Source organism: Ursus arctos, unplaced genomic scaffold, assembly GCF_023065955.2.
Source record: "Ursus arctos isolate Adak ecotype North America unplaced genomic scaffold, UrsArc2.0 scaffold_1, whole genome shotgun sequence".
Taxonomy (NCBI): Eukaryota; Metazoa; Chordata; class Mammalia; order Carnivora; family Ursidae; genus Ursus; species Ursus arctos.
The window spans coordinates 46,332,917-46,360,850 of NW_026622763.1; the positions used below are offsets into that span (position 1 = coordinate 46,332,917).

At 34.6% G+C, this 27,934-nt stretch overlaps 1 protein-coding gene across 1 annotated transcript in view; it reads right to left on the minus strand.

The window, feature by feature from the left end:
* Positions 1-27,934, minus strand: part of LOC113250820 (sodium channel protein type 1 subunit alpha) — a 137,806-nt gene that overhangs the window by 13,920 nt on the left and 95,952 nt on the right. The window contains exons 18-21 of the mRNA XM_026492635.4: positions 13,258-13,378; positions 11,414-11,568; positions 9,472-9,645; positions 6,996-7,118 (exon numbers count right to left, since the gene is read on the minus strand). Coding sequence (XP_026348420.3) covers positions 6,996-7,118; positions 9,472-9,645; positions 11,414-11,568; positions 13,258-13,378 — 573 coding nt within the window. The remainder of the gene's footprint in view (positions 1-6,995; positions 7,119-9,471; positions 9,646-11,413; positions 11,569-13,257; positions 13,379-27,934) is intronic.

Consider the following 27,934-nt stretch of genomic DNA (forward strand, 5'->3'; position numbering starts at 1 on the left):
TAGTAATCTTTAGTATTTCTTTTTCATTTTTTTCTTTCTCTCTTTTTTTTTCTTTTCTTTCTTTTTTTTTTTAGTATCGAGACTATTCTAGGACACATAAAAGCAAAGTAAAAAAAATCTTAAAATGAAATCCATTCATTCTTAAGCAATACATTTAGGGAAACAAATATAGACAATATAACAAAGAAACAAGAAAAAAAAGTTTAAAAAATAGAGAGGGGGAAGTTCCAAAAGGTTAAAGGAAAGGCAAAATCAGAGGAATTTGCTGCCAGATGAAATTAGAATATTTGTTGTTTATTAGAAAAAAGAGAAGTAGGAAATCCTAATACAGAAGATTAAGAAGATTAAGTTTTTAAAAAAGGCAACATATTAAATAATGAAACTAAAATATTTGGACATAAGTTGGTTTGACCAATATACTTTAATAAATTTAAAATTCAGATGTATAAATATAAAAATCTTATTAAATGCCTACTATAGTTTTGTCCTTAATTATTCATGCATTGCTAAGACTAATAATTTTTGCATAAGAAGCAAGACAGTTTAGCATTATGTATTTCATTAGATCATCACATCGTTTATTTCAAGCTCCAGTCATATCAGTTGTTTCATTTACTGAGTTTAATTCAATAAACTTATTTTAAATGAAACATAATAGAAATTGGTTTCTTAGGAAAATAAGAAAAGGGGGGATGCCACACATAGGTCCCAAATCTGATGTGATTAACATCAAATTCTGTGCTAAATAATTATCTATTCTTATTCTATGGGAGCATGTTTTTTTTTTTCACCCTTTTATCTTAATTTTTGGATCCCAGATGAAAAGATCTGAGTTTTCATATTTGGCAACACTGGAAGGATGGTTTTCCTTGCCCCCTTCTCGACAGCGCCCATTGGAGCTGCATAGGAGTAGCTAGGAGGGAAGATAAAGACGGGCCCTAAGACGCTCGTGAGTGACAGAGGATGCCTCAGACTTGCACATTGTTGGCTAAGTTACTCCTACCTGTGTACTTCTATTACTCCTGTCAATCTGATCCAATGTAAACAATAAGCATCAAAATATCTTCTATCGGCCATTTAATGCCAGTGTATTTTTAGAGCAAAATCTTTTGATTGCCTGTCTGAAAAATTAAATACATGAGCCAATTCCTTACGCTTCTGAGCTGTGTTTAAAGTTTTCAAAGAACTCTAGGCCTTCTGGGGTTCTAAAACAGTGTGCTAAGTGGGTCCAAGGAAACAGTAAAACCACTGTTGGCAAAGGTAAGGAACTAAGCACAGACATTTATGTTGGTGGAGTCATCTGGGCAGACCCACGTGACACAGCCTATGCGGCCTACCAAACGGAACAGGCACCTTACCTTATCTCATTTCCTGTCTGCAGTAATATAGTTGATCAAATACATCCTTATTTTATACTTCATTTTAAATGTGTGTACATACTTAGATTTCTCCTGGATTCAAAATTTGATAGCTGGAATCAAGTTAGTGATTTCCCTCCTTTTCTGAATATTTTGCCTACCATCCAGATTAAAAAAAAAACAACCTTATTTTTAATGTGTATACAGAGTACACATTGGAATGCACATTTTTACCTACAACAGCCAGTGTAGAGCATGGGCAGAAAACTGGTGACCTATACCTATTTCCTGAAGTTCTTTTCATGTCAATCTCTAGCTCCCATACTTGTTTCTTCAAGCCCTTTCTCACCTCTGTCACTTCTTTCCCATCTTCACCGTTCCTCCTAGCTCTGGCCTCTAATAATTCATACTGGCACTACTGTCAGAGTCCTCTTTCTCCTTCCTTTCATCTATGTGATATGAACTCATCATCCCTAAGTCTCGCTTTAAAATTATTTAATTGACCATCAAATATTTTCCTTATGTTGGTATTCAAATCACCCCACAATCTATATTTCTAGTTTAAACTTCCCTAGCCACCTACCCTTATGCCAACCCAATTGATACAATTACCAGACAACTGAGATGCCTTTGAAATCCTTTGCCCAGTATCCCCCTTTCTGGAACATTCTTTCTTCTACAAGATCTAGTTCACGTAGCACTTCTTTCATGGAGCCTCACTTCACCCTCCATGTTAGCCTCCAAAATAAAGATGAGCGTTTTCTCTTTTGAATTTAAGAATCAGAATTCCAGTGTTGGCCAGGACCATAGAGACAATTAAGTATGGTGTTCTCTGTTGGCAATGAGAAAAATGAGGCTAAGATGGATTAAGCTCAGAAAGTAGACTAGAAGTAGCATCTAGTTCTTGCTCTTTCCACTCTACCTCACTCGTTCTCCTTAGAGTTGCTCCCACTTATCTGGTTCCCACATTGCCTGTATTAGAGTTAATTGTGTTCCTGTAATCTTGACAGACAAGAGGCTTTTTCTTTTTTTAACCTAACATGCAAAAATATATTTGTGAATTCTCCAAGGTCTTGAATGTTTCGAATATGGGAATATAACAGAGTACTTTGAATAAGGGAAAAAAATGATTGAATGAATGAGTGAAGTAAAGATTAGCTTAGCATTTATTGATGAAAACATAATTTTTAATGTTACATTGGATATGAGATGAGAATAAAGAGCCGGGCACAACAAAAAAATTGGGGGTTAGCCAGTAAGTCTGAGAGGTTTACTTTGAAACTGGGGATTAGTTTGGTGTTAACATGAACTCTATGTAATTCATGAGGCAAGCAAGTGCTCTGAAGCAGTCTTTCAGGAAATAATTTGCAACGTTGGCATACATTTGGTCCAAAGAAAAGGTTTATTTTTATGAAGATAAAAGAACTAAATACTGGAAAACTTTTGGCATAGTATTGGGAAATTTACTATACAAAGGTCCGTCATATTTAAAATTTCATTAAATTAAGCAGTAAAGTTCAGAGAAAGGATTGTCTTTTCCCAAGAGCCCCAAGCCATTCCTTGGCTCAGCACAGAGGGAGGTGTATTAATTCTTTTCAGGCTCTAGGGAACTGCAGTAATTAGTTCCCATGAGGTGAAGGCACTGGGCAGAAATGGCCTGAATAAATTGGAAAGAACAGATTGAGGTTTCAGGATGCATAAAAGAAGATGTCTAAGGATGGAACCATCTTAATAAATTAATACTAGAGATTGCTTCTTCTCACAAAGGTTTTGCAAAACGTCATCAATAGAATTTCTCTATTTGAGCACAATCCATTCTTATAAAAACTCTTCCCGTATCTGGTTCATTATCTGCATTTTTACTAAATCTATACAAAATGAAGGATTGACAATTAAGTATGCAAATTAATGTGAAGAATTTTGATACATGTAGAAATGTCTTGTCAGAGCAAATTATCTCTGAACTTCAAATGATACTACTCATGGATTCTAATGCTTCTTTAATCTAAATACAAAACTATATGAATAAAAATCAAAAGCAGGCAAAATAAAATCACACATTTTTAAGTATGAAGAAGAACAATGGAATCTTTTTTTAAATCTAATGACTACATTTGTGTTATGGGGTTTAATTAAGAAAATTATCTTAGAAAGATATGATACAATTCCCCAACAAAATCTCCAACTTTATCTCTCTCAAAAATAAAAACTCTCCTTGTACATTTTTTTTAAACTTCAAGAATAAACAAAATATAGATTCATTTTTACTTATGTTTTCATTGTGATATATTCTAAGATCCTAAAAAGTTATTTGGGAGTGACTTACTCTAAGAAGTAAGTTTATGCATTAAATTCTATTTCATACATATGGTAAGACATTTCTGTTTTATTTCTAGGTAGCTATTCTAGTCTGTATAATTCAAATATGTGGATCTCTTTATATTAACTTTTCCTCATTTAAAACACAAATCACATGTGCTGACTCAACTCTTAATATATTTTTGCCTCATTACATTTTGAAAATAACCCTCGTAAGTTTTCACTTAACAAAAATGAATACGGTCATGCAATCAATACCAGTCTTACAAAAGTTGGAATACTGAACCTAGCATCTGCTCACACATATAAAACAAGGCAGGGAATTGATTGCTGGTATCTGGATGGCCATTTTCAGGATCCAGACCAGTGTAAAAAATGCCAAGAGTTTTATGCCTCAAACAGCATCATGGATCAACAAGTTAAAGTTTTCACGCATTCACTCCTAACCCCCCCTCACCGATCAGATAATCTCCCCATAAATGGATAAATTCCATATATACATAACTAAATCATATTCAGTGACACTTAGTAAAGAAATCAACAGTTGGTGTTCAAATCCACAGAGGGTAAATTCACAAAGGTATTTTTCTCAAAAGAAAATTTAAGACAATTGAAAATAGGGGATTAGAATATAGTGTATTTTCCCTACTGCGGTGCGATAGTACCCTTCCCAATCCCTCCCTCATCCCACTACACAAAGTCACAGTGAAAGGATGAAAGGTAGCAAAAGGGGTAATACAGTACCCATAATAAAGGGCTGAGGGGAGGAACCAGCGCTCCACCCCATCCAAGTTGGAGCAAGATTATCCTATATAAAATAGAAATATATAGTTTGTTATTAGTTAAAAATCTAATATGACAGAACATTTGGTGTTACTTTATGTATATGATTGGTCTCTGCTTTCCTATCAATCAAGACTTGAGTTCTTTTGAAAAAGAAGGTATCTAAGATTTCTTAGATTAGGAAAATTAAAATACTAATTTAAGTACAAATTTTATTTTACCCTAGATATTCATGACATCAATTCACTCAGTTCAATTTTACAAGTTGAAAAATTTGGACTGGAAATTTGAAATACAATAAATGTTTAAAAGCTGTCAGCCAGAAATGTGCATAAAACATGCAAAACATAAAGTGCAACGTGATGATAATTGATCACTTTCTAACTTCTTATCAAGCGCTGTACAACATGCTTTATTTGGTAATGTTGCATAAAAGCACATGCTTAAAAAAGTGACAAATCAACAAAAATAAAATGAGTGCTTGATTTACACTCTGACACAGCTACTGTGATTTTATGCTGCTAGGGAAAAGAATAAAATGAGAGTTTCTGAATATATTCAAATATCACTTCCCAATTATAGTCATCATTATTATCTCCATCCTCACCATCATCCATGTTTACATTTTTTAGAAAGTAAAAAAATAATAATAATAATAATAAAAAAATCCAAACACTAGAAACACAAAGATAGAATCAATAATCAGGTTATTTTGTCTCTACAATGCCAAACATGTATTGAAATGATCAGCCATTTTAGGGTTGTGTATAAGCTGTCACAAGAGGCAAGTAACCATATTCATAAATCCTATAATTTAAAGATGAGTTCATCTCCTATCAGCATCAATAAGAAGTTTATGTTTTTAAAATTCTCAGTTGCAAAAGTTAACCTCTCCTTATAATATAAAAAGCATTACTGATCAATAATTACAGATAAGGTTATTTCTGTAAAAATCAAAGGTAGACACGCAAGACCAATGTTGTTACGGAAATAAAGTGTTAAACATGGGAATCTCTGGCCATTTGAATCACGTATTTAGTACATTTTGAAAAGGTTAAATTCAAAATGTTTATAACAGCTTCATATAGCATTGTTCAGATTTCAGAAGACGTTTAAAAGGTATTACTTTGATTCAGGCAATATGTTTTCAAGTAGAATGTATACAAATATTTTTCTCAAGAAACGGCCAGTCTGAAACAAAAGAAAGTGACATTTTCATTGGAAAATAAACTTAATTTTTACATACCCTGGAGAGAATTTCCTTTAACATTTTAGTAAAAATGTGAAGATCTCTGTGAGAAATAAAATAAGACTGCATTATATTGTGTTAAATTGTTTCTAATGAGGAAAAAACTTTCTATATATGTTAGGGAAACTAAAGACAAGTCTCATGTGACATTTACAATAAATCTTATTTTAAAAAAACACGTAAGGCTATCAACAACCTAGAAGACGTAATTGGAAGTCTTCAATACAGTTCAATTTCCATAAACAACTAAACCTTAAGCAGAAGAAAAAGCAATGTTTTTCTATTGGAATCACACTTATTAAGCAGCTTTGTTTTGGTAAAAGAAAATTTGACTTTTTAAAAAAAAGGAACTACTTTTTTAATGTTCTACGTCTTATATATCAATGCTTCATGAATTTTAACAAGGCGTGGAAAATACTAGATCAATAATGGCAACATTTCTAGTCCATAATGAATCATAGGGAATGACAGAATATTTCCTTGAAAGGAATAGTATAACATTTTCTGTAACTCAAGTGAAATTTCAGTTATGCTTAATTTATGAATCATCTGTGGTAATGAGTCAAAATTATATTTTCTCTTCATTATATTATAAATGCTTTATTTATTGTCATGAAAAATTGTGTGGATTTACATATACTCTTTAAGTTAGTATTTCTACTTATATACATTAAAAAGATTAAGGCAGTTATAAATTGAGGCTATATTAAACATAACTTTTAAAAAAAGTTTAAATTTCAGTCAATATTTAATAGCTACCCTTGAATATATTCAAATAATGCAAACTTTGGCATTATACAGACAAAATTTTGACATTTAAAAATTGTTTTCCTTTACTTTTATACTTAGACACGTGTGTGATTCACATTATTTTCGATAAAACAATTAAATACAATTTAGGTCATCACAAATGAGAAGCATATAACGTAGACTTCACTTCAGTGGATTATTATCATATCATTACACATAGTACTTTAATAGTGCATCTGCTTTTTTTTTTTTTTTTTTTTGTATACAGGTTTGTAAGGAAACTCCCAAGATGGATTAGGAAATAAAGTCATTTAAATGAGCACAGCAGATAAATGATATTACATCATTTCAAGGGAGGCCTAAGTTCTCTTGCATATCACCCAGAAGTAAATATGCAACAGATAAAATGATAGAGTAGCAATTTTGCAAGGATTTGCCATTCCTTTTGCATGCATGGGTTTTCCTTTTATAGAATTTAATGTAATTAATTTAATTTTTACTATACGTAATACTTCAGGTTCTTTCATTTTCCTTACCCTCATCCCTTCAAATCGTGATAAGGCTCTTAGAGGCCTCAGAGCTCTTAGTGTCCTGAGAGATTTGATGGCACCAAGTTCTGAGTAACCCAAGGCATTTGCTGTTAAACTGACCAGTGAAACCTGCACCAACAAATAAGTAAGGAAGGAAATAAATAAAATCATCTCTCATTTTACTATATAATATAATAAATACAATTTTTTGCTTAAAATTTTAAGAAAGCGTTTTCAGCTTGATGCAAAAAAAGTAGCTTTCAGGATGTGAATTAAAGCTAGCTGAATAAAAAAACCTTAAATGTCATGTAAAATATTAATTGTTAAACTAATTTATTAGTAGAGCAATTAGTTAGAAAAACTAGATTAAAATTAATTTAAAAAAGGAAGAAATTCAGGAGTAAGAAAAGGTCATTGGCTATCTTCCTTTTATTTTATTAAGTTGTGGTGAATTTAGGGCTTTGTATGGCTAGTGATAAAATACAAAAACTGCTAGTCCATCAGAAAAGGCAAGACATCTCAATCCTGCATTGTATGTTCAACTAATTATAACTGATACTCTCAAAAATTAGTAACTTGGCACATTGATTTCGCAGTTGATTTCTGAAGGTGAGTTTGTTTGTCTTGCTAACATCTGTGTTTTCTCCGATATTTATCGTTATGTAAACAGCGTAACTTAATAAATAAATCCATCATGAAACTTCCTCAAATTTTTCTATACTAACTTACAGCTTCTGCCACAGTTACCTGGCTGAAAAGGGATAATCAACAAATATTTGCCAAGTAAATAAATCAATGAATTTATTTAATTTGTATGAAATATGAGAGTACTAAGAAAGAAAAATGTTAGGTGGTCTAATTCTCTAAATAAAGAGTGTACCAAAACTCCATATCCAGAGTTACAATTTCTTTGGTTTGAAAGGGGCTAGTATTGGACAGTTTCACATACATTGGACACTATTTTTGCAAAATTTTCTATTTTTAAGTGTATTAAGTTGCCTTATATTTAAATATACTTTTTATATTACTTGCAATGTGCTATAACTTTTTTGCATTTTTTAGAGAGATACACTGATCCTTATGAAATAATTAAAATAGAACATTGAAAAATAAAATATTATTATTGCAAAATGACAAAATCTCTACAGAATTATTTTCTTGATATATTTCAGGCTATTAAATTTACTATTTTGTATACCTGAAACTTATGTAACATTGCATGTCAACTATACTTCAATAAAAAATAAGTAACAAGTAAGTGCTTATAATCTAGTAATTAAAAAACCCAACTTATAATAATAAAATTATCATTCTTTCACTAAAATTTCAGACATGTAATAAGTATAATAGAGAAAAGCAAAGCTCACAGAGTTTCAAAAGAGTTAAATAATATTTAGATTTAAAATGTAGTGTGAAAAATTATGAGTTGAAATATATAATTTCTAATGAAACCTCGATGTTAGAAATTTTTTTCTTTTATAATGATGAAGCAATTATTCTTTTGAGGTTTTTCTCAATTTACTCATTTCATAGTAACATTGGTAAGCTTTTCAAATAGCTCTGGTTTTGCTTTTGTTCAGAATTCAGGAGATACATGCATGACTTAGCTCTAGAAATACTTTCCATGGTAAAACTGTGTAGTCCTGCTGGATTTTACTTATTATCTTTTGGGGATAAAACTGTTGCCTATGAAATCTGCAATATTTTGGACACACTTTTCTGAAGCTGAAATTATGCCAAATTGATAGCATGAACCATTTTGTTTAATAAATCTCAGAGGCAGCCACCTGTTTTAGGGGAGATGAAGTATTATTAGTCATTGGGCATGTAAGTTCTGTGAAGGGCTGTTTGGCGTATTACAGGCTTGCCACAAATTGAGTCTACATCCTAGGGAAACTCCTGCCGCTGCATGAAGCAGAATTTTCCCTACACTTTGTACGCTTTACTGCCTCTAATGGAGTGTAATCTATATAATCTACTCTTTAAATCTAAGTTTTAAAAACTTTGGGTAAATCAAAGAGAATTTTAAAAAATTGACGGTAGCTCCCACCACCATCACTGTTTACGAGAGCCTTTAATACTGTACCTACTAATATCAGTTTCACAGAGTTAAGAGACAAGTAATTTACCCACTGGCACACAGCCGATCGGCAATGGGACTGGGATTCAAACGCAAGTCTGCCTGACACAACATAAGGAGTTTAAGCAACATACCCTATTTCACCACTTTCCCAACAAACTGCTGTGTTATTTTCTGCTTCTTATCCTAGACAACCACCACAGATCCCATCCCCCCATTTCTAAACCAGTACTAAGTCTATTTCGTACTACAACACTATCATTCAGTGAATTAGGTTAATGTCTATTAAGTAGCATAGCCTGTCAACACAGCATCCTGGTCAGATTCGCCATTCTAGAATTAGAACACGGGTCAGACAAACTACTGCTTGAATGTAAAGACAAAGATACAAAGGATACCTACATCCACAATTAAGAAGTCCAGCCAACACCAGGCATTGGTGAAATATGTTTGATAGCCATATGCCACCCATTTCAGAAGCATTTCCAGAATGAAAATGTAAGTGAAAACCTTGTCAGCATATTCCAACATTGTCTTAATTGTCTTTCGCTGATCGATATATATGTCTTCAAATGCCTATAAAGAAAAGTTATATATTTTAGCTTTCTAAAACTATTATACCTTCTAAGCTATTTTTCTGATTATATATATATATATATATATATTCCCTGATTTTACTTTTTTAAATTTTTTCTCTGATTCTATATATATACATATGACATTCCATTGGACTAGGAGGGCAGAGGAGTAGTAGCTATGGCTATTTTTAAAAAAATTTTTTTTCCTCTCAAAGATCTTTTAATGAATCAGGGGAAAGTTATATTCTCCATTGATCTTAGAGCCAGAAGAAAGAGGTAAAAGCATAATTTTCATGAATTAATTTGACTGATTTAGGAAACATTTCTTGATATCATATCCTGATGGTGCTGCCCCAACTTGAAGTTATTTATTCCTTTTGTTTCATTTCTTTTGCTTTCTGCTGTTGATTTTTTTGCCATAAAAAGGAGGTTGAAGAAATAAAAAGTGGAGGTTTATATTTTTCATAAAGTAGAAGTTGTAATCGAACATGACATTGCCCAATTTTACTACATAGTTGGGCTTATTTGTCCCCCTCTCTTCCCTTCACTTTGTTAATATTTTATATTTCTCAGCAGAGATATGGTATGACAATGATGATAAGATGAAAATATATTTCATTGAGATTATGATATGTGTTCTTCTAATATGAACCTCTCTTTATACCTTTCATCTAACTCTCACATTTGTTTCAGGGGCAAAAGACTATTTCTTGTATAAAGTGGCATGCAGAGAAAGTTTATGTCATCAGAGATATGCAGGAAAATATAGGCATATGTTCCAATTATAAATGTAAGTTAAAGAAACTTAAGTGATTGTATTTCAATCAGACAAGTTCATTCTATCTGTCATCTAACTATCTATCTTATGGCTTAAGTATTCTATTTGTGTCAGTGTTCCTCTAAAATGTTATCTATATGTTATGCTTTATATTTTTGTAAGTGATTTTCATACAAATATAAATTAATTCAATGCAAAAACCATCTTTGTATAAAGAGAAAGCAATCTTTAAATGAATCGCTTAGGCATGCTGCCCAATATTTTTTGTTACCAATATTCATTGTTTCCTGAGTAGCATAAGAATAGTGGACACAATTTAAAAGGGACAGAGAAGTGGTCCCTAAGGACTTATTGACTGTCCATAAGGAGATAATACCATTTAGAAACAATATTCATCAGAACTCAGAAGTTATATATTCTCTATCACAGGACTTCCAATAGCTACACTAAGTTGCCATGCTTACCTTCTTATTAAAATATGGGCTATTGGATATTTGTATTCTTTGGTTATAATGGATAAGCTGGAGGGACAAATTTTCTAGGTTACTTTATAGTAAGCAAAACTTAATAAATAGTTAATTAGAAATCGTATGTATACATAGTAGAAATAAATCCAGAAATGCATAGTTAAAACATTAAGTCTATGATCTGGAAGATAGGATGTGGGGTAATGAAAAATGTGTTGGAGACAGGTAGAAGAGTGGGTGGGTGGATGGATGGGTGGTAAGTGAATGGGTGGATGGATGGATGGATGGATATAGAAATGTGTATTTATTTAAGGAAGAAGTCCTAAGTAGAGATAACAGTTTGAGATTTATCAAACAGAGGTAATGGCTGAAACCTTGAAAATGAAAATGAATGTCGGATGAGGGTTTGGGGAAAAAATGCATTGGATACTAAAACAGTGCAATAGAAAGGATTAATAAGTCATCAGTATTAGATTATCTTAAACTTTATATTGTACCACTTTTGCTTAATATTCACTTACCAGTGCACCACTACTAAGGAGAATCATGAAGACAATGAAGGTCTCAAACCAGTTATGTTCAACTATTCGGAAACACGTTCTTCTCAGATTCCACCATTGTTTTCCCCTCCCTTCCTCCACACTGATTTGACAACATTTGAATCTTTGTACACAGCCTGCAAGTATAATGTTCAAACAGGAGTAGATGAAGTAACTTCTGCTGCTTCAGTAGTATTCTTTAGCGTGTCCCTGATTCATCTTCTCACTACAATTACCATCTCCATCTTCCTAGGGTAACTCACTAAGCCTGGAGTAGTAAGAGCACGTTCATTAGCTGTGTGAAGCTGTGAAAATTATTCCACCTCTTTAAACAGTTCCCTGGCTAATACTACCTGCTTTTTCGGCCTCAACTCTTATTGTCCAAGAAAGAACTTGGTAAAGTACAAACAAATGTAAAGTATCTTTGCCTTGCACTATGCCATCCTATTGCACTCTGTTGGAGTCGCTCTAGCAGCGGAGTTCAAAATGAAGATTAGTGATAAACAGAAAACTTCCCTTAAAGAGGTTACGGAATAATAGTGTAGATCTCCCCAAACAATGCTGGGTTTGTTATTGCTATGATTTCTTGTGGTGTTTCTAGAAGAGCTCATATAATTTTCAAAATTGATTTAGTCCATTAAAGTGTGATTTCTTGGTCCTGCTTTGATTTGTCCTTGCCTTCCTTATACTGCTTTTACTCACTCAGACTACCTGTGATTACCTTTGTAAGCTCCATCGAGGATACAAATAATATTTTTTAAAAGGCAAAAAGAAAAAAAGTATAGCACATGGGCCTTGCCACCAAGAATCTTACATTCTTGTTTTCAAGAAAAGATATAAGCTCAGGAACCCCACCTCAAGGCAAAACAAAACAAAACAACCCACCTCAGAAAGACCCCCAAAAACAAAAACAAAAGAGAAAAAAGAAAAAGTCAATTATGCTGGAAGAAAAGGAAGGAAGGGAATGAAGGAAAGGAGGGAAGAAAAAAGACAGTAAAGATACAACAGTTCAAAACAGAAAGAGAAGAGCTCTCATAAGATAATATACAAAAAGTTATCAGGTGAATTAAATGGGTATATTTATGAATAGCTGTTGAGAGGAATAATAAGGAATAATAAGCTCTTTTCCACAATGGTCAGGTGAAAGTAGTTTTGAGTGATGTGTGGAATTTATATTAGGAAGTACAGGGAGACAATATATATTAGGCCTGTGAAGAAAAGATCACTAAATAGAAACCATGCAAATATATTCATATCTTCAAAACTCAAATTCCCAAGAAAATCAGACCATGGGAAATGCAAGTCATGGGGAAAACAAAGGTCTTAAAACTGTTGTTCATATTGTACCAGGCTCAGCTAGGCTCAACGAGGCACTGTTCAGGTATCAGAAAAGGGGCTGTGCTTATTTCCTGCTTCGTCCAATAAGCTTTGGAAAATGATGATTTTGTTAAAAAATACAGTTCAGCATTTGCAAGTCATTTAACTTTAATAGTCAGAAAGTTATTTTTAAGGTAAATTCTGTGTATGAGAATTGTGATTAGTGTTTCAGATGCCACTCCTTGTGAAATCACCATTTTATTTAAAAATATAAATTACTAGTTTTGATTACATTAAAAATAGTTTTCTCCATGTTATGATCTTTACACATAATGGGCAGAGTTAACCAAAATAACAATAGATTTAAAAACTGTTAGCATTTTGGAGGTAATTGAAATAGATCTACTAAAGGTTCTATTCTATTATGAATGGTCCATCTTGGGTGATCAACAGCTAAAAACAACTGCACTCTATAAAAGGAAGATTAACATGAGGGTCATTTTCTTTACCTTCAGTGAAACAGGCTTCGGGTTCAAGGGTTTCCTCAGGTTCCACTACAGGCTGTTCTTCTGCAGGTGCACCAATGTCCACAGTGCTGCCTTCAGAGGAGCTACTGCTTTCATTAAGTTTCTGTGCGTGAGATGGACATAAAAAGTAAATCACTTTAATTTCCATAACTAATAGTCTAGAAAGAAAAAACTGGAGCTCTGAACTGATTTTGGATTCTCCTTGAAGTGAAGAGATTTTAAGTTTGAGCAAAAGACAGATTGAATAAGAAAAGGAAATAAGGAAATTGTCTGTGTTATCTCCTTTTCTATTATTCACCATGTTAGTATGAAATTGAATTGTTATGTTATGAAGTTACAAATGGCCATCAGGAACATGTACTAAGGAAACCACTGAATTAGAGAAGCCCCAGAGGGAGGGTGAGGGGGAAGGAAAATTAGTATAATTGTTCTCTTTTTACAGATAGGGGAACAAAAGCTCAGACAGGTTAAGTAATTTGTCTAACTCATATAACCAGTAAATGAGAAAGCCAATACTTGAGAGAATTAGTCCTGAGCCCAAAGTCCATGCTCTGTCTTCTGTGCAATCACGCTGTTTCTGAAACAGTGTATTGACACACATAATTTTTCCATCAATTTAAAACTGAAAACAATCTATTGAAAAAATAGCAAGATTAGTCCAAGAGGTGAAGAGAATCTATAATTCGATCTTGAAGTGGAAAACAAAAAACAAAGACACCTGTTCACATCACAAACTAATTATGGAATTTTATATAATACAAATATTCAGTATCTTCATGGAAATTATTTCAGCAGCTGCAACAAGCTAGCTTTTTGGTAGCTGTAGACATGAGTTCTATTTAATTTTTGTTTACAGTAATTCTGCCAAACTAATTATATACTTGTTATAAAGCAAATGTCACAATAGTAACTTATGTGCAAGCGATAATAAAACCCTTTGTTATATAGTATTACTTCAACTCACAGGGAAATTTGGGTTTTTTTTGTTTGTTTCAAGTTTTTATTTAAATTTTGTTCGTTAACATCTAGTGTAATATTGGTTTCAGGAGTAGAATTCAGTGAGTCACTAACATATAGCACCCAGTTCACAGGGAAATTTTTTAAAGTAATACTTGGAAAGTCTTTAAAAATTTTGGACAAATCCACCTTTTGCTTATCACAGTTCCTCACATATGGTGCCAAATATCAGCCTCCATATCAAACTTCGGATCCATTACTAAATACCATTATTAGTCATCTGGATTTCAGATTTCCAATCAGCAACTGAGTATATTAAGGTAAAAAGATGTGAACCTAAAATAATATGAAATTAATTTTATCAAATGCCTCCTGATTGCCTCCACAAATAGCCTCCTCTGACGTGTCTTGCCTGGATGAGGATAAAATAAATTGTCACCTTTTATTTATGCCTAGAGTTACTCCAGGTCTAACTAGCTCAGATTTTCTACAGATGAGTGTGCTATTGCCAATATATCAAACTTTAGTCTTAAGAATATTCTTTAAAATTAGCTATTCTTCTTGTACAACCCCAACTTTGTAATATGTTACCAGTTACTAGGTATAGACAAGTGATCCTATATATGCTTACGTATTAATTTCCAAACACTTCTCAAGCAACGGAAGTATATTCTACAGTCGGCCTGAACTAGTGTAAGAAAGTAGAAGTGCGCCTCATGTCACCCAGACTCCACATGCTCTCAATTAAAGTCATGACTTTTTTTTTCCTATCCTATACCTACTCCTTTAACCAAGTTCGATGCTCGTTGTTTGCAATATTGTTCTTTGAGCAAACAGACTCAAGTTCTCCTTTATTCTTACTCTTTTGCAATATTGACAGTAATCTAAAGTCAAATTTGTTAAATTTTACCTTTGAAATAATACTTCTCTCGTCTTCCAAATTCCTATGACCTTTCTGTTCATTCTTGTCATTTCTTTGGAGAGCTATACTGAATAATTATCATCCTCATTCTAGCTTCACCTAACTCTAGAGCTTTGTGGACCACAAAGCCTGCTCTATGCTAGATGCCCAATAAATATTTGGCAAACGAATACCTCTGTTTCATATCTTATTGCCAGATAAAGCTTTTTGGCTCCAACTTAGCACTCCAAACACATTTCCTAAATTTATCCTTCACAGAAGTTGTGCTTTAACCAAGGTGAACTTCTTAATGCTCTCTGGCTGTTGCTCATAGTGGTTCTTTTTGCCCATCATTGTGGAAGAATAATAATCACCCCGAGATCATGACCTGAGTGCAGGCAGACACTCAACTGACTGAGCCACCCAGGCGCCGTCATCTAGCTTTTTATATCCAAATCTAATTCTGCATTTGTTATTCAGAAATGCTTCAAATAAAAACAAAAGGGAGGGGGCGCCTGAGTGGCTTAGTCAGTTAAGCATCTGCCTTCAGCTCAGGTCATGATCCCAGGGTCCTGGGATGGATGGAGTTCTGCCTGGGGGGGGGGTTCCCGCTCAGCAGGGAGTCTGCTTCTCCATCTTGCCCCTGCTCATGTGAGCTCTCTCTCTTTCTCAAATAAATAAAATCTTAAAAACAAAACAAAAGGGGGGAGGGGACCTTGCTTCTTCACTTCAATTGTTTGCTCTGCTATGGTACATCTGGCCTGAGAAGACAGTGCAAGCCCCAGGGACTATTATAGGTTGCCTTTCCTTCTTTCTGGGCAACTGTTCTTGGAAAGATAAAATCAGAGTCATTATGTAAATATAATGTATAGAAAAATTTAGCCAACATATTCTGAATTTTAAAATTTTAGTTTTCTTAATATTTAAGTATTATCTAAAACAAAAAAATTAAATTTTGTTCATTCCTGCTTAAAAATAACAAAACAAAACAAAACAAAACATACCTTAACCAGAAAGAAATGTCAGTGCTTTTTCCAGAAGTTTACACATGATGTAAATACATGAGTATTAGTGTGAGAGAGAAAAAAACAACCAAAATAAAACAGATGCAGAAATGACTGAGCTGAAGTGTGCCGAATAAATAAATTTTAAATTAATGAATTAAATAATAAATGTATTAAATAAAAAAGATTAAAATACATAAAAACATTAAATACACAAAAACATTAATAAATAAGGACACCAAGACCTTTCTCTCAAAGCTAATTAATAAAAACAAGAGAGAAAGACACTGAGATGAAACTCAGGCATTCTTATAGGTTCTGCATAAAAACAGTGCATGCTCAGTCATTGATGCACTTCAGAATTTAGAGAAACAGTGCTTTTGCAGATGATAAACTGTCCTGTTACATTCTCAATCGGCAGTCATGTAAATCTTTAATCTTTAATATTCATTTTGCAATAAAAGGTGAGTATCTGTCATTATTACAGAAGAGAGGTTTCCAACCTATGTTCTATGGAGATGTAGACTTCAACCCTACGGGGAAGGGGAAGGCGGACCAGGCAAGTTCTCACTGTAGTGTTCTACAACTCACAGTCTTTAAGGATTTGAAATGAAACAAGAGAGATGTGATACTGAAAATGATAAGAAGGCAATGCAGGGACAAACCTGGACTCAGGATGAGATAAGGCGATAAAAGCTCAGGGTGGGTATGGCTGCTGGGTGAGCACAGATTAAGTCATAGGTGCTGGGTCTATATCTAGAAAAATCCGTGATCATCTCTGGCCAAGGATGGGAGAAGCAAAAGTAATAGCTACTCCCACTTTGGAAACAGAGAAACCACTCACATAAAACTGGGCTTTTAAGTTAATTTCTCTACTAGCTCTATGTACAAAATCATTTAATCACTAAACATTTATTGGGAGATACTATATTCTGAGATTCGTGTGAAGTCTCTGTCTCATAGAAACCCTTCATCAACATAATGCATTATTTATCTGGGTTTTTTTTTTTTTTTCTTTTCCTTTGTTGCTTTTTTTTTCTTTTTTCTTGGCCAAAGTGAAATGTATAAAGTACTTTATGGTTACTTTAATATTAATTTATTAAAATTAAGGTTAATCATTCTTAAGGTTCATTTCGATTATGTTTTTTCTTCTGTCAATTGTCCCTGTCTTTTGCGTATTTTTCTACTGGAGCGTTTGTGTTCTTATCAAACGGCAATTGCGCTTTATAAACAGAAAGTCATTTGAGTTTCCTTAATGTGTAATATTTGCCAAATGAATTAGTTCTCTACTGCTGTGTATCAAATTGCCACAAATTGAGCAGGTTAAAACAATACCAACTTATTATGTCCCAGTTTCTGTAGGTCAGAAATCTGGCGCTACGTAGTCAGCTGCTGTACTCAGGGTCTCACTGGAAAAAAGCTAAGGTGTTGGCTGCGAATGCAGTTATCATCCCAGGCTCGGGATCCACCAACCTTATGGGCTAAGGGCAGAGTTCATTTTCTTGCAGTTCTAAGACTGAAGTCCCCACCGCCCTGCTAACTCATGGGCTTGAACCCTTCAGCAAGTAGAGGCCACCATAGTTCCTTGCCTCATATGCAGTCTTTCTTCTGAGCCAGCCAGAGCATCTCTCTCTCTCTCTCAATTACTCTTATGTGAGCAGTGGGAGAAAACTACTCTTAAAGGTTTCCCCTGATTAGGGCAGGCACACCCAGGATAGTCTCCCTTTGGCCAGAAAGGGAACATAATCACGGGATGACATCTCATCATAGCGGCAGGTTTCGGCTGCGCTCAGGGGTGGGGATTACACAAGAGCAAGAGTCTTTGGGGTCATCTCAGGATCTTGCCAACCATACCAAAGTCTGTATTTTACTGGTTTTCTTTTCTAAGAATCACCTGCTATCCTAATATCATCTGCTACATTGATAATTCATTAATTTCTCTTATATTCCCTTCATTTTGCTTAATTTCCAATTTCTCAAACTAAGTTTTTTTGTCATGTTCTTTCATTCTTTCTTAAAAAAAAAGATTTTATTTACTTGAGAGAGAGAGTGTGTGTGTGCGGGCACAAGCGGGGGAGGGGCAGAGAGAAAAGCAGGTTACCCTCTGAGGGTGGAGCCCCGACTAGGGGCTGGACTTGGGGCTCCATCCCAGGACCCTGAGAATATGACTTCAGTCAGAAGCTTAACTGACTGAGCCACCCAGGACCTCTCATTCTTTCTTGATCATTCTTGTCAATATTAAGACATTCAGTGACTGCTTGGTCCTACTTCACAGATTCTGACAGAAAATGTTCTTATTTTCCAAATAGCTATTTATATATTTTATTTGCTCCTTAACCCAATATTTGCTTAGGAGGGAATTTCTTAACTTTCAAATGGTTAGAACTTTTTCTTTCATTTTACTATTGACTTCTAGCTTACCTGTATTGTGATTAGATAGTAACCCTTTATGATATCTTCTATTTTGAATTTATTGAGGTTTACTTTGCTATCTAGTGCATTGTTAATTTATATAAATATATACATGGGCACTTGAAAAGAATTTTCTGCATGTATAAATTTTGAGATAATATATACATCCATGACATTTACTTTTATTACTTACATTATTCAAATTATCAATGTCCCTATTTAATTTTTCTTTACTTTGTTTTATCACAGGCTAAGAGAATGGTATTAAAACACTCACAACCATTTTTATGTATTTTTATCAATATATTCTTACATTTTTCATTGTTGAAATCAAAGATGATATACCTCTGAATTCTTTATTTCCATTGTAATAATAACACAATTACTCAAAGACAGAAGGCAAAGATTTTTAGGTGTGTGGCAAGAACCCATCTCTAATAAAATACTAAAAAAAATGGATAACAGCGAAAATAAAAACATCCTCAAACAGTACTTTTGTTGATTTAAAAACCAATACGGTGGGGCACCTGGGTGGCTCAGTCGGTTAAGCATCTGCCTTCCACTCAGGTCATGATGCCAGGGTCCTAGGATGGAGCCCCATGTCTGCTTCTCCCTCTACCCCTCCCCCTCCCCTTCCTTCTCCCTCTCACCTTCCCTCTCCCCCTGCTCATATGCCCTCTCTTTCACTCACTCTGTCTCTCAAATAAATAAATAAAATCTTAAAAAAAAAAACCAACAAGGCCAATTAATTCTTCCTTTTTTGTTTTTAAATTCAAATTTAATTTTACTTTGAAATTCACCATCCAAATAATAAAGCATGTGTTTTTGAGAGTAATAGACTATTTTAAAAATCCATTTTCATATTTATTAAGCCATTAATCAAAATTTAATTTACCAATGAGCTAGTTCATTTGAAAATATGTATATTTTCACATGTGACGACTTTCAAGCTAAATTCTATACTGACCTGTACTGTTCATGTATTTTTTGCAGGCTGACTTAATAAGTGAGCTGAGAGAATGCAGGGACCACATCACATCTAAAGCATCCACTTTGTCTTGTACACCAGGGCATTCAATAACCACTTAATAACTACAACACTGATAGTAAGAGCATTTGTCCTCCTCAGTGGATTTATATAACATTTGTTGCTTTTAAAAAATGTTCTCTACCATAGCAAATGATTTTGACCTTGAGGGTGAAGCAAAATAAAGCACAACAAATAAAATAGTCCACAATATTTTTAAAGAGTAAATGATTACATGTTTTTTTCTTGTTCTCTGGCTTGATGTTAGGATGTTTATGCTTTTATTTTAGACTTCATTTGCTACAGGAAGCTTATTTATAGGGTTTAATAGTTCAATTTATAAGTGATTAATTTATTAAAATATAAATCTGGAATTTAAGGGCCAAAAGAATACAGAATGTGTGTGTGTTTGTATTTTTTAATACTTATTTTTAAAGATTTATTTATTTTAGAAGAGAGTGAGAGAGTGTACATGTGCACACATGCGCATGGGGGGAGGGCAGAGGGAGAGGGAGAGAGAGAATCTCAAGCAGACTCTGAGCTGAGCTTGGAGCCCAATGCTGGCCTCCATCTCACAGCCCTGAAATCATGATCTGAGTGAAATCAAGAGTTGGATGCTCATCTGACTGAGCCATCCAGGCGCCCCAAAAGCATTTATTTTTAAAGCTAGGCACGTATTTTTTTAAAGGTGGGCATTTTATGTTGTTATATATATTTAAATACATATATACATATATATCTTAAATCATATATAAATGAGATGTTCTACAACATCAAAATATTAGTATTAATATTTTATTGTGTATATTATGCATTAGTAAATATTTCTAGTGTACACAAGCATATTAAAAATTTAAATGACCCCTATTAAAAACTCTCAGCAAAGCAACAATATAAGATCAAAGAAAAATATACTGTACCGAGATTTAGCATTTCCACAGAGTAGCTGGAAAACTCAAATATTAACTCATTAATTCCCACATCATCCCTAAAGCCCAGATGATTTCTTCATCGAACTGTGGGCTGGAAGGGAAGTCTTCAGTGCATTGCTCATATTTACTAAATATTAACTTGTTCTTATCAACTGTGAAATCCAGTGTTAGTCAAACACTTCACCAAGGTAGAAGGGAAAGTGGAGGAATATAGCTCTCATATACTCTGAATTCTGCTTTAAAGTATGTCAAACATGAATTTTCTATTGACGATTAGATAGAAAAGAAATAGAACACCTCATCATATACTGGCCAACAGAAAATTATTATAATGCAAATAAGTTAGAAACAACAAAAAAAGTCTGCAAAATTGCATTTATAATTCCCAAGCTAGAAATCAAAGTTGTAAATCAAATGAGTATTTTCCATTGTTAAATTCACTTCACTGAAATGGGCATAGAGTCTCTAGTGTTCTTTTGACATTAATTTTTCATGATAAATGATAACATATTTAACAAATACTTAATAAGTGTCTACCAACTGGAGGAACTGTGCAACTATAATGAAAGGGTTAAGAGTTCTGTTTTGAGTCAGAGAAGTTTAGGTTTGAATCACAATTAGTGGTTTTATGGACTTTAAGCAATTATCTTCACCTCCTTAAGCTTTAGTTTCTAATTTGTAAAATGGTCCTTATGTCACATGATTGTTATAAGGATCATACAAGATAACACACAGAAAATGCTTGCCATGTGCTTACCCAGTAAATGGTAATAACTTTCATAACAGTGTTATATAGTTTGTAATATGTGTAATTGCTAATATTTGACCTTTTCAACCACCAAAAATATCAGTCCACGCACAAGAAGATTAGGACCTGAAAAAGGAAATAGTGACTAGACCTAGCACCTGCCCTCATGAATTCACAATCGGATGGAAGATACAGATGACCAAACAAGTGTCACACACTGCAATCGAGTTAGTATAGGGTATCTTGAGAGCACCACCTAACTCAGTCTAAGAGGAGAGGGCAGAAGACAGCAACATTTAGCACCAGAAGGATGAGCTGGGTGGAGTTGGGGCAGGGGAAGAGGATGGCATGAGTATTCTAGATGGAGAGAATGGGTATAAGGGTCAGAACCTGACAAAGCATGGGGAGTTTTAGGAAACATATCAGTGTACATGGATGAGGAGAGGTGGAGACTACTACTGTGTGAGGCTGGAAAGGTCTGTAATGGTCATTTTTTTGCAGGGACTCACAGGCCATGTTAAGTAGAATAGACTGTAAGCAAGGGGCAACTCCTGAAAGGTTAGAAAGAGAGGAGAGCTATGACCAGATTTGCCTTTTAGAAAGACGATTTATTATGTAGAGACTAGGCTAGTGAGAGGGAACATTTGTGAGGGTTGCAGCAGTTCAATCCGGGAGATGATGGAGGTCTGCCCTTGTGTGGGGCTGCTGGGGATGCAGAGTAGACAAAGATGCATCGACTCGGTGGTACCTGGTAATCAACCAGATGTAAGGGAGAAGGAGTTTGGGTATCCACTGGGTAGATGGTAGCACTCTTCACATGGAACAGTTGCCATCTCATAAAGATCATGGCCCTGAGAAACTATAGCTCAGATAGGGAAATAGGCAAGAGCTGGAAGGGAAGACCCAAGCAGTGTCCAGATGGGACTCTACAAAGTGCTCCATGGACATCTGTCAGGCAATTATATGAAAATTACAAGTCTTTTCTCTTCTCATCCTTCTTCTCTCCTCTCTGCCCCCTCCCCAGAGAGAACCTGCATCCAAAAGCAAACTGCTTACTCAGTTTGACTTAGGAATAGTCTCGCTTGATTTATTAATCTGTATACTTTGAAAAGGTATGACTGATGACATGAAACATACCACTAACTTACATGATGCCAATTAACACTGATCCAGCACCTCATTTGTGTCAGGTACTGTGGAAGTTACTAGAAGTACAAAGATACCTATGACCACAGTTCTTATTCTCGAGTTGTTCACAAGATTAGTAAGTAGGATAGACAGAGATACACAACAGAGAAACAGAGTGCAATGCATACCTTTCATTGTACGCAGCTAGTAATTCTAGTTGGGGGAAATTCAGAGGCCTTTCCAGAAGTGAGAGTTGTTTGATACAGTGAGTTAACAGAGCAACAATATATTTTTGTGGAGTGAATACATGGAAAAAGTCTTGAATATTGATTCAAAGGTCATTTTGTTTTGTTAGATTTTGCAGAGAATGGCAAGGAGAAGGTAATTTCTAACAAGAAATGATGGAGTCTAAGGACAGAAACTTCATGGAATCGTGTGACTAGAACTGAGTTGAGTCATGGGGAATTAGGCTGAAGAAATGAGTCTGATCAAGGCTGTCCAATTGCTCATGATATATTTAAGACTGCCTTTTTTTCTCCTGTACAAATGTGTTTCAGATGGTAATTCTAGTGATACAGATGAAATAATAGGACAGGAACTGGGAGGTCAAGATTGGAGAGGATTTAGGAGATAAAATCCGCAGGATTTGGCAGGAAATTTGATGAGGGCCTTCCAATTAGAGAAGTTGAGAATGAATCCGGGCTTCTCATAAGCTATTTGAGAGTTTATATGATTAGGAGGAAAATAGCCTGGAGTTTTGGAAGCCAGGGAATGACAGAGCTTAAAAGAATTAGGAAATGTTGCAGACAAGTGAAATAGGGTCACTGAACTTGGCAAATAAGAGAACATCAATGATTTTTGACAGAGAGAAGGGTAGGGGAAGAAACCAGAAAGGAGATGTTTAAAGGTGACTGAACAATGGAAAATGGGAAGACAGTGAGTATAATCTAATCTATCTTTTAAAGAGGATTGGCAATGAATTCAAGGACAGATAACTTAAGGAAGAGATGAGATCAAAGGAACGTTTAAAATTTACACGATTTTATTTTATTTTAGGATGGGAGTCTTTCCAATTACGTAAGTTTGTGGGAAGGGCTTCCGAAGGAGAAAGTGTAATACAGGATGGAGGCAATAGTTGCTGCATCAGAGACCATGAGGATTTGTGTAGAGATTGTACAGAAAGAACAGTTGGGGGCATACACATCTATCTCCCAGAGATTTTTAATATCCCCAGATATGTTGTGTGATGCTTCTCAGTGGGGAAAATTATGTTATCATGGTGTTCATGAATTGGGATATTTGCAAAAATCTTCGTACATATCTGTTTTCATTCAGAATTAAGCAGAAACTTCCTATTCTCATTTCTTTATTTAACATGTATCTACTGGGCACCTACTATATACTAGGCACCATGATGAAGGTGGGCTATACTGCGGTCAATGAAATGGACTAATCCCTGCTCTCAGATACATTTAAGAACTGAGGCATTCACCATAGACCTTTCTGTGTATAAATTTAGTCTGCTGAGCAGTATATGCTTCAGCTGGGAATTGTCATATGTTCTTTAACCCAAATACAGTAGAGGTAAAAGTATTAAATGAAAGAATATCCACAAAACAGCAAATAAATATTATTTTAACATAGATGTTATAATTGAGAGGGCAAATGGGAGTCTAGAAGTAAATGTTCACTACCCATTTATTTATTCACTTCATAAACATTTTGTACTCATTGTGGCCTTAAAGTGAGTAAGACCTGGTTAGTGTTTCACCTGTTCTCAAAGACTTCATAAGCTGGTGATGTAACTATAGAAGTGCTTCCAAATGATTTGGAAGATTCTTCCAGGTGTATCTTCCCAAAGCACAGCTTGGAGTAGCCATAGTCCAAGAGAATAAATGCCCCATAATTAGAAGTAGACCTCCATGGGTCAGTGTGGGAGGCAGAAGCAGATTGGTCTAACCTGTAGGCCAGCGCAGAAGGAAGAGGACCCTCCAGGACTGAGGGAGAGGACACAGACCCCTGTGGCCATGCCATTAGTCTATGCCCAGTGAAGAGATATTGGTAGTTAAGACCACCTCTATAATGGACACCTATTCTTAGTTCTTCAATAAACAATATCATTAACTTTAAAGTAATGCCAAAGAAAATATTTTTTCAGACACTGTTAAGGAGATTTAGTGTAACAGTTAAGAACATAGACTGTGTTGCCAACTGCCTGGATTCTTCTAGTCCAGGATCAGTCCTCATTTGTGTGACAGTGGCAAGCTACTGAAATGCTACATTCAATGTCCTTATCTGTAAGACAAGAATAATATCTATCTGTGGGTATGAAGATTGAGGGAGACAATGCACATAAAACCCTACAAACACTGTTTTCCCATGGTAAGCACTCAATAAATGTTTTTTTTGTTATTAGCATGACCTGAATTACAAAGATCCAAATGGCATTTTTACTCATTTTAGGGCTCACTCTTTGCAAAAATAAGTGTACTTTTTTCCCTAACGAGTTTAGTAATGTGTTGTTTTTACTCCAAAAAAGGTATAAGTTTAATAACTCACTTCATTCAAAAAGTATTTATGCAGACAGAATTATAGTAGTAATTGTGCTGTTATCACCTTATGTTTTTGAGCACTTTAACTTCCAAATAGGTTTAGATCCTCATAATATTCCTGTAAGCACCAGAGGACAGTTGTCCTCCTTTTACAAATTGGGAAACGGGATAATAGAGCTAGTGATTTGCCCCATAGTAGAGTGAAGGCCACCAGACTTTTAGCCTAGTTATCTAAACAAATCAACCAAAACCCAAAAGTTATTGAGTACATATTTGTGCCCAACATTGCAGTGGGTGCTTGAGAAGACTAAATTTATATAAAATACAATCCATAACCAAAGAAACTTGTTTTCTAATTGGAGAGGTATGACTTTATAATGCCAATTTTGCCCAGTTTTTAAAGCTCTTCAAAACCTGTCTAAGGCACCATTCCTTATCAATTTTCAGTGGAAACCCATATTTCTAGCTGACCCATTATTCTTACTACTGCATGAGTCAAGAAATTTCATGAGGTTTTAAAAACAATTTGTTAGGTTGTTTGAATGTACTTTGTGGGTTGAAGTCTGCTGGGACTTACAGAAGTGTTAAATGTGACCCATGCTATGCCTTTCCTGCATTTGGGGACAAATATGGGACAGGTATAGAAAGATAGCCCACAAATTCATCCTGGAAAGGGGGACAGTGGTGCATAAGTGTATACTTTATGCGGGAGGCAAAAAAAAAATACAGGTCTCCCTTTTCACGCATCTGTTCATTTGTAGTCTGTTCTTTGTTTCCTGGAAACTGAGGCAGTCTGCTCCTTGTACACTCCTGTGGCTTCACCTCCTGTGACTTTATATCCCAGAACCACTAAACTATTATTGTGTCTAACACAACATGTTGTGTCATGTCTCTCGGTTTCTGTATATTTATTCTTCCTGACTGGTATGCTCTTAGGAAAAAAGTTTCCTACCTTTTTTAAGGAGTCTACCTTATCCAGAATTTGAGGAGACAATTTAAAAATGAAACAGAAAATAGAAAATCTATCGCTTTTCCAGATAAAACTGTAAAGCAATTTATTACAGAGGGCGAAAGGCAGACACCACAAAAGGACTCCCTATGTTACTATGGTAGTTTACTAGGTAGGTTACTGTGTTACTAAAAGAACTATGTTACTACTAATTTTTACAAGAAAACACTGGCCAACGGAGTGTTGGGAATGTTATTAGTAATAATAATAATAATGACAATTCACTGCATATTTATAATGTGTTAGGCACTGTGCTAACTACTTCACATTTATTGTCTCATTAAATACTCCACAGAAAGTACAAAGTAGGTGATATGATCCCCATTTCTGAGATGAGAATTGAGGACCAGATAGTCAGGTAAGGCCACATGGTATGTGGGGAATCATCTAACACAGGGTCTGGCTCTAGAGAATAATCTATTATGAACAACATTATAATTGTGGGCTTACATGTCTAAAAAAATGTTTAGAAAATGGATAATAAACAATGACCATTTATAACTTTAACCCAAGGCATTGATATAATTTCAGTAATGATCCATTATAGATAAGGCTCATTATTGAAATCCCGGCACGGAAATATTAACATACTTAAATGAAGCAGGTCTAGCAGAGCCCATGGCAGGTAACACTGTGAGTTAATAAGGTATGTTCCTACATCGAAATTCATAATTAAAGGTTGAGAATCTTCCTTCTAAAATCCAAATATAGGTACAGTTGACCCTTGAACAATGCAGGGGTGCAGGGGGCTGACCCCCTGTGCAGTCAAAAATCTGCATATAGCTTTTGGCTCCCCCAAAACTCAATTACTAATAACCTGCTATTGACCAGAAGCCTTACTGATAACATAAACAGTTCATTAATACATACATATTTTGCATATATATTATATACTGTATTCTTACAATATAGTTAGAAAAAAGGAAAGTTATTAAGAAAATCATAAGGAGGAGAAAAAACCTTTACAGTACTCTACTGTATTTATCGAAAAAATTCAGCATATAAATGGGCCCACACAGTTCAAACCCATGTTGTTGGAGGGTCAACTATATATGTATGTGTATATATATATATATATATGTATATATACTAATTCAAAAATGAATGAAAGAAACTGAAATGTAACGGGGATGAACAGAAGTTTCAGTATTTAATATAAAAATTCAGCTGGTTGAGATACAACTGCATTTCAATAGCAATTCTTGTGAAGAAAGACGAAGGATAATTACTTTCTTAGAAACCCTACGTAAATTGACAAGGCAAATGTCTAATAAAGAAAAAAAAAAACAACAAGCTCTAACACAATATTAGGTTGAATCAGGAGGAAAATGGAGTCTGGATCATGGGAAATAAAACTATATTTTCACATGTGCTCTCAGAGCAAGTGTGATAATGAGAATCCTTCAAAATGGTTCTATTACACAGAGTTAAATGAGATGGAAAAGTTTAATCTGATAGCCTACTTTGTAGCACACATATTCAAGCATGTCACAATATAAAAGGAGAGACTACATGCATATCGGTAGTTAGAACAAAATGGTGTGATAGTTTGTGGGATGTATGAGCCTGGAGAATGAGTTGTTTATTACCTATGCTCTGCCTTCTATCTCTGGAAACCAAAACAGAAGCCATCCATTCTGCCTGGGGTCCAGAAATTTTCGTGATCCCTACTTTCAAAGCACCGAAACAGTGTTTCTCACATTTAAGAACTCTACACTTCAGGCACTCCCCCGCGTGGACCAGGGCTTGCACTCTGATTAGGACAGCGGTGCATCTGAGCTCGGCATAGGCAGCCCGAGCTTCATTCATCATGTTCCCTACATCATGCCATGTGCTCTGGTATCATCTATTCTGTTTAATTACAATTAAAAAAAATACTGGTATAATAAATTTGTTTATCCTACTGGGTCATGACTCATCATTTGAGAAATACTGCATTACATTGTCTCTAAAGTTTCTACTATCCCAATATTTAAATTTTCAATTAAT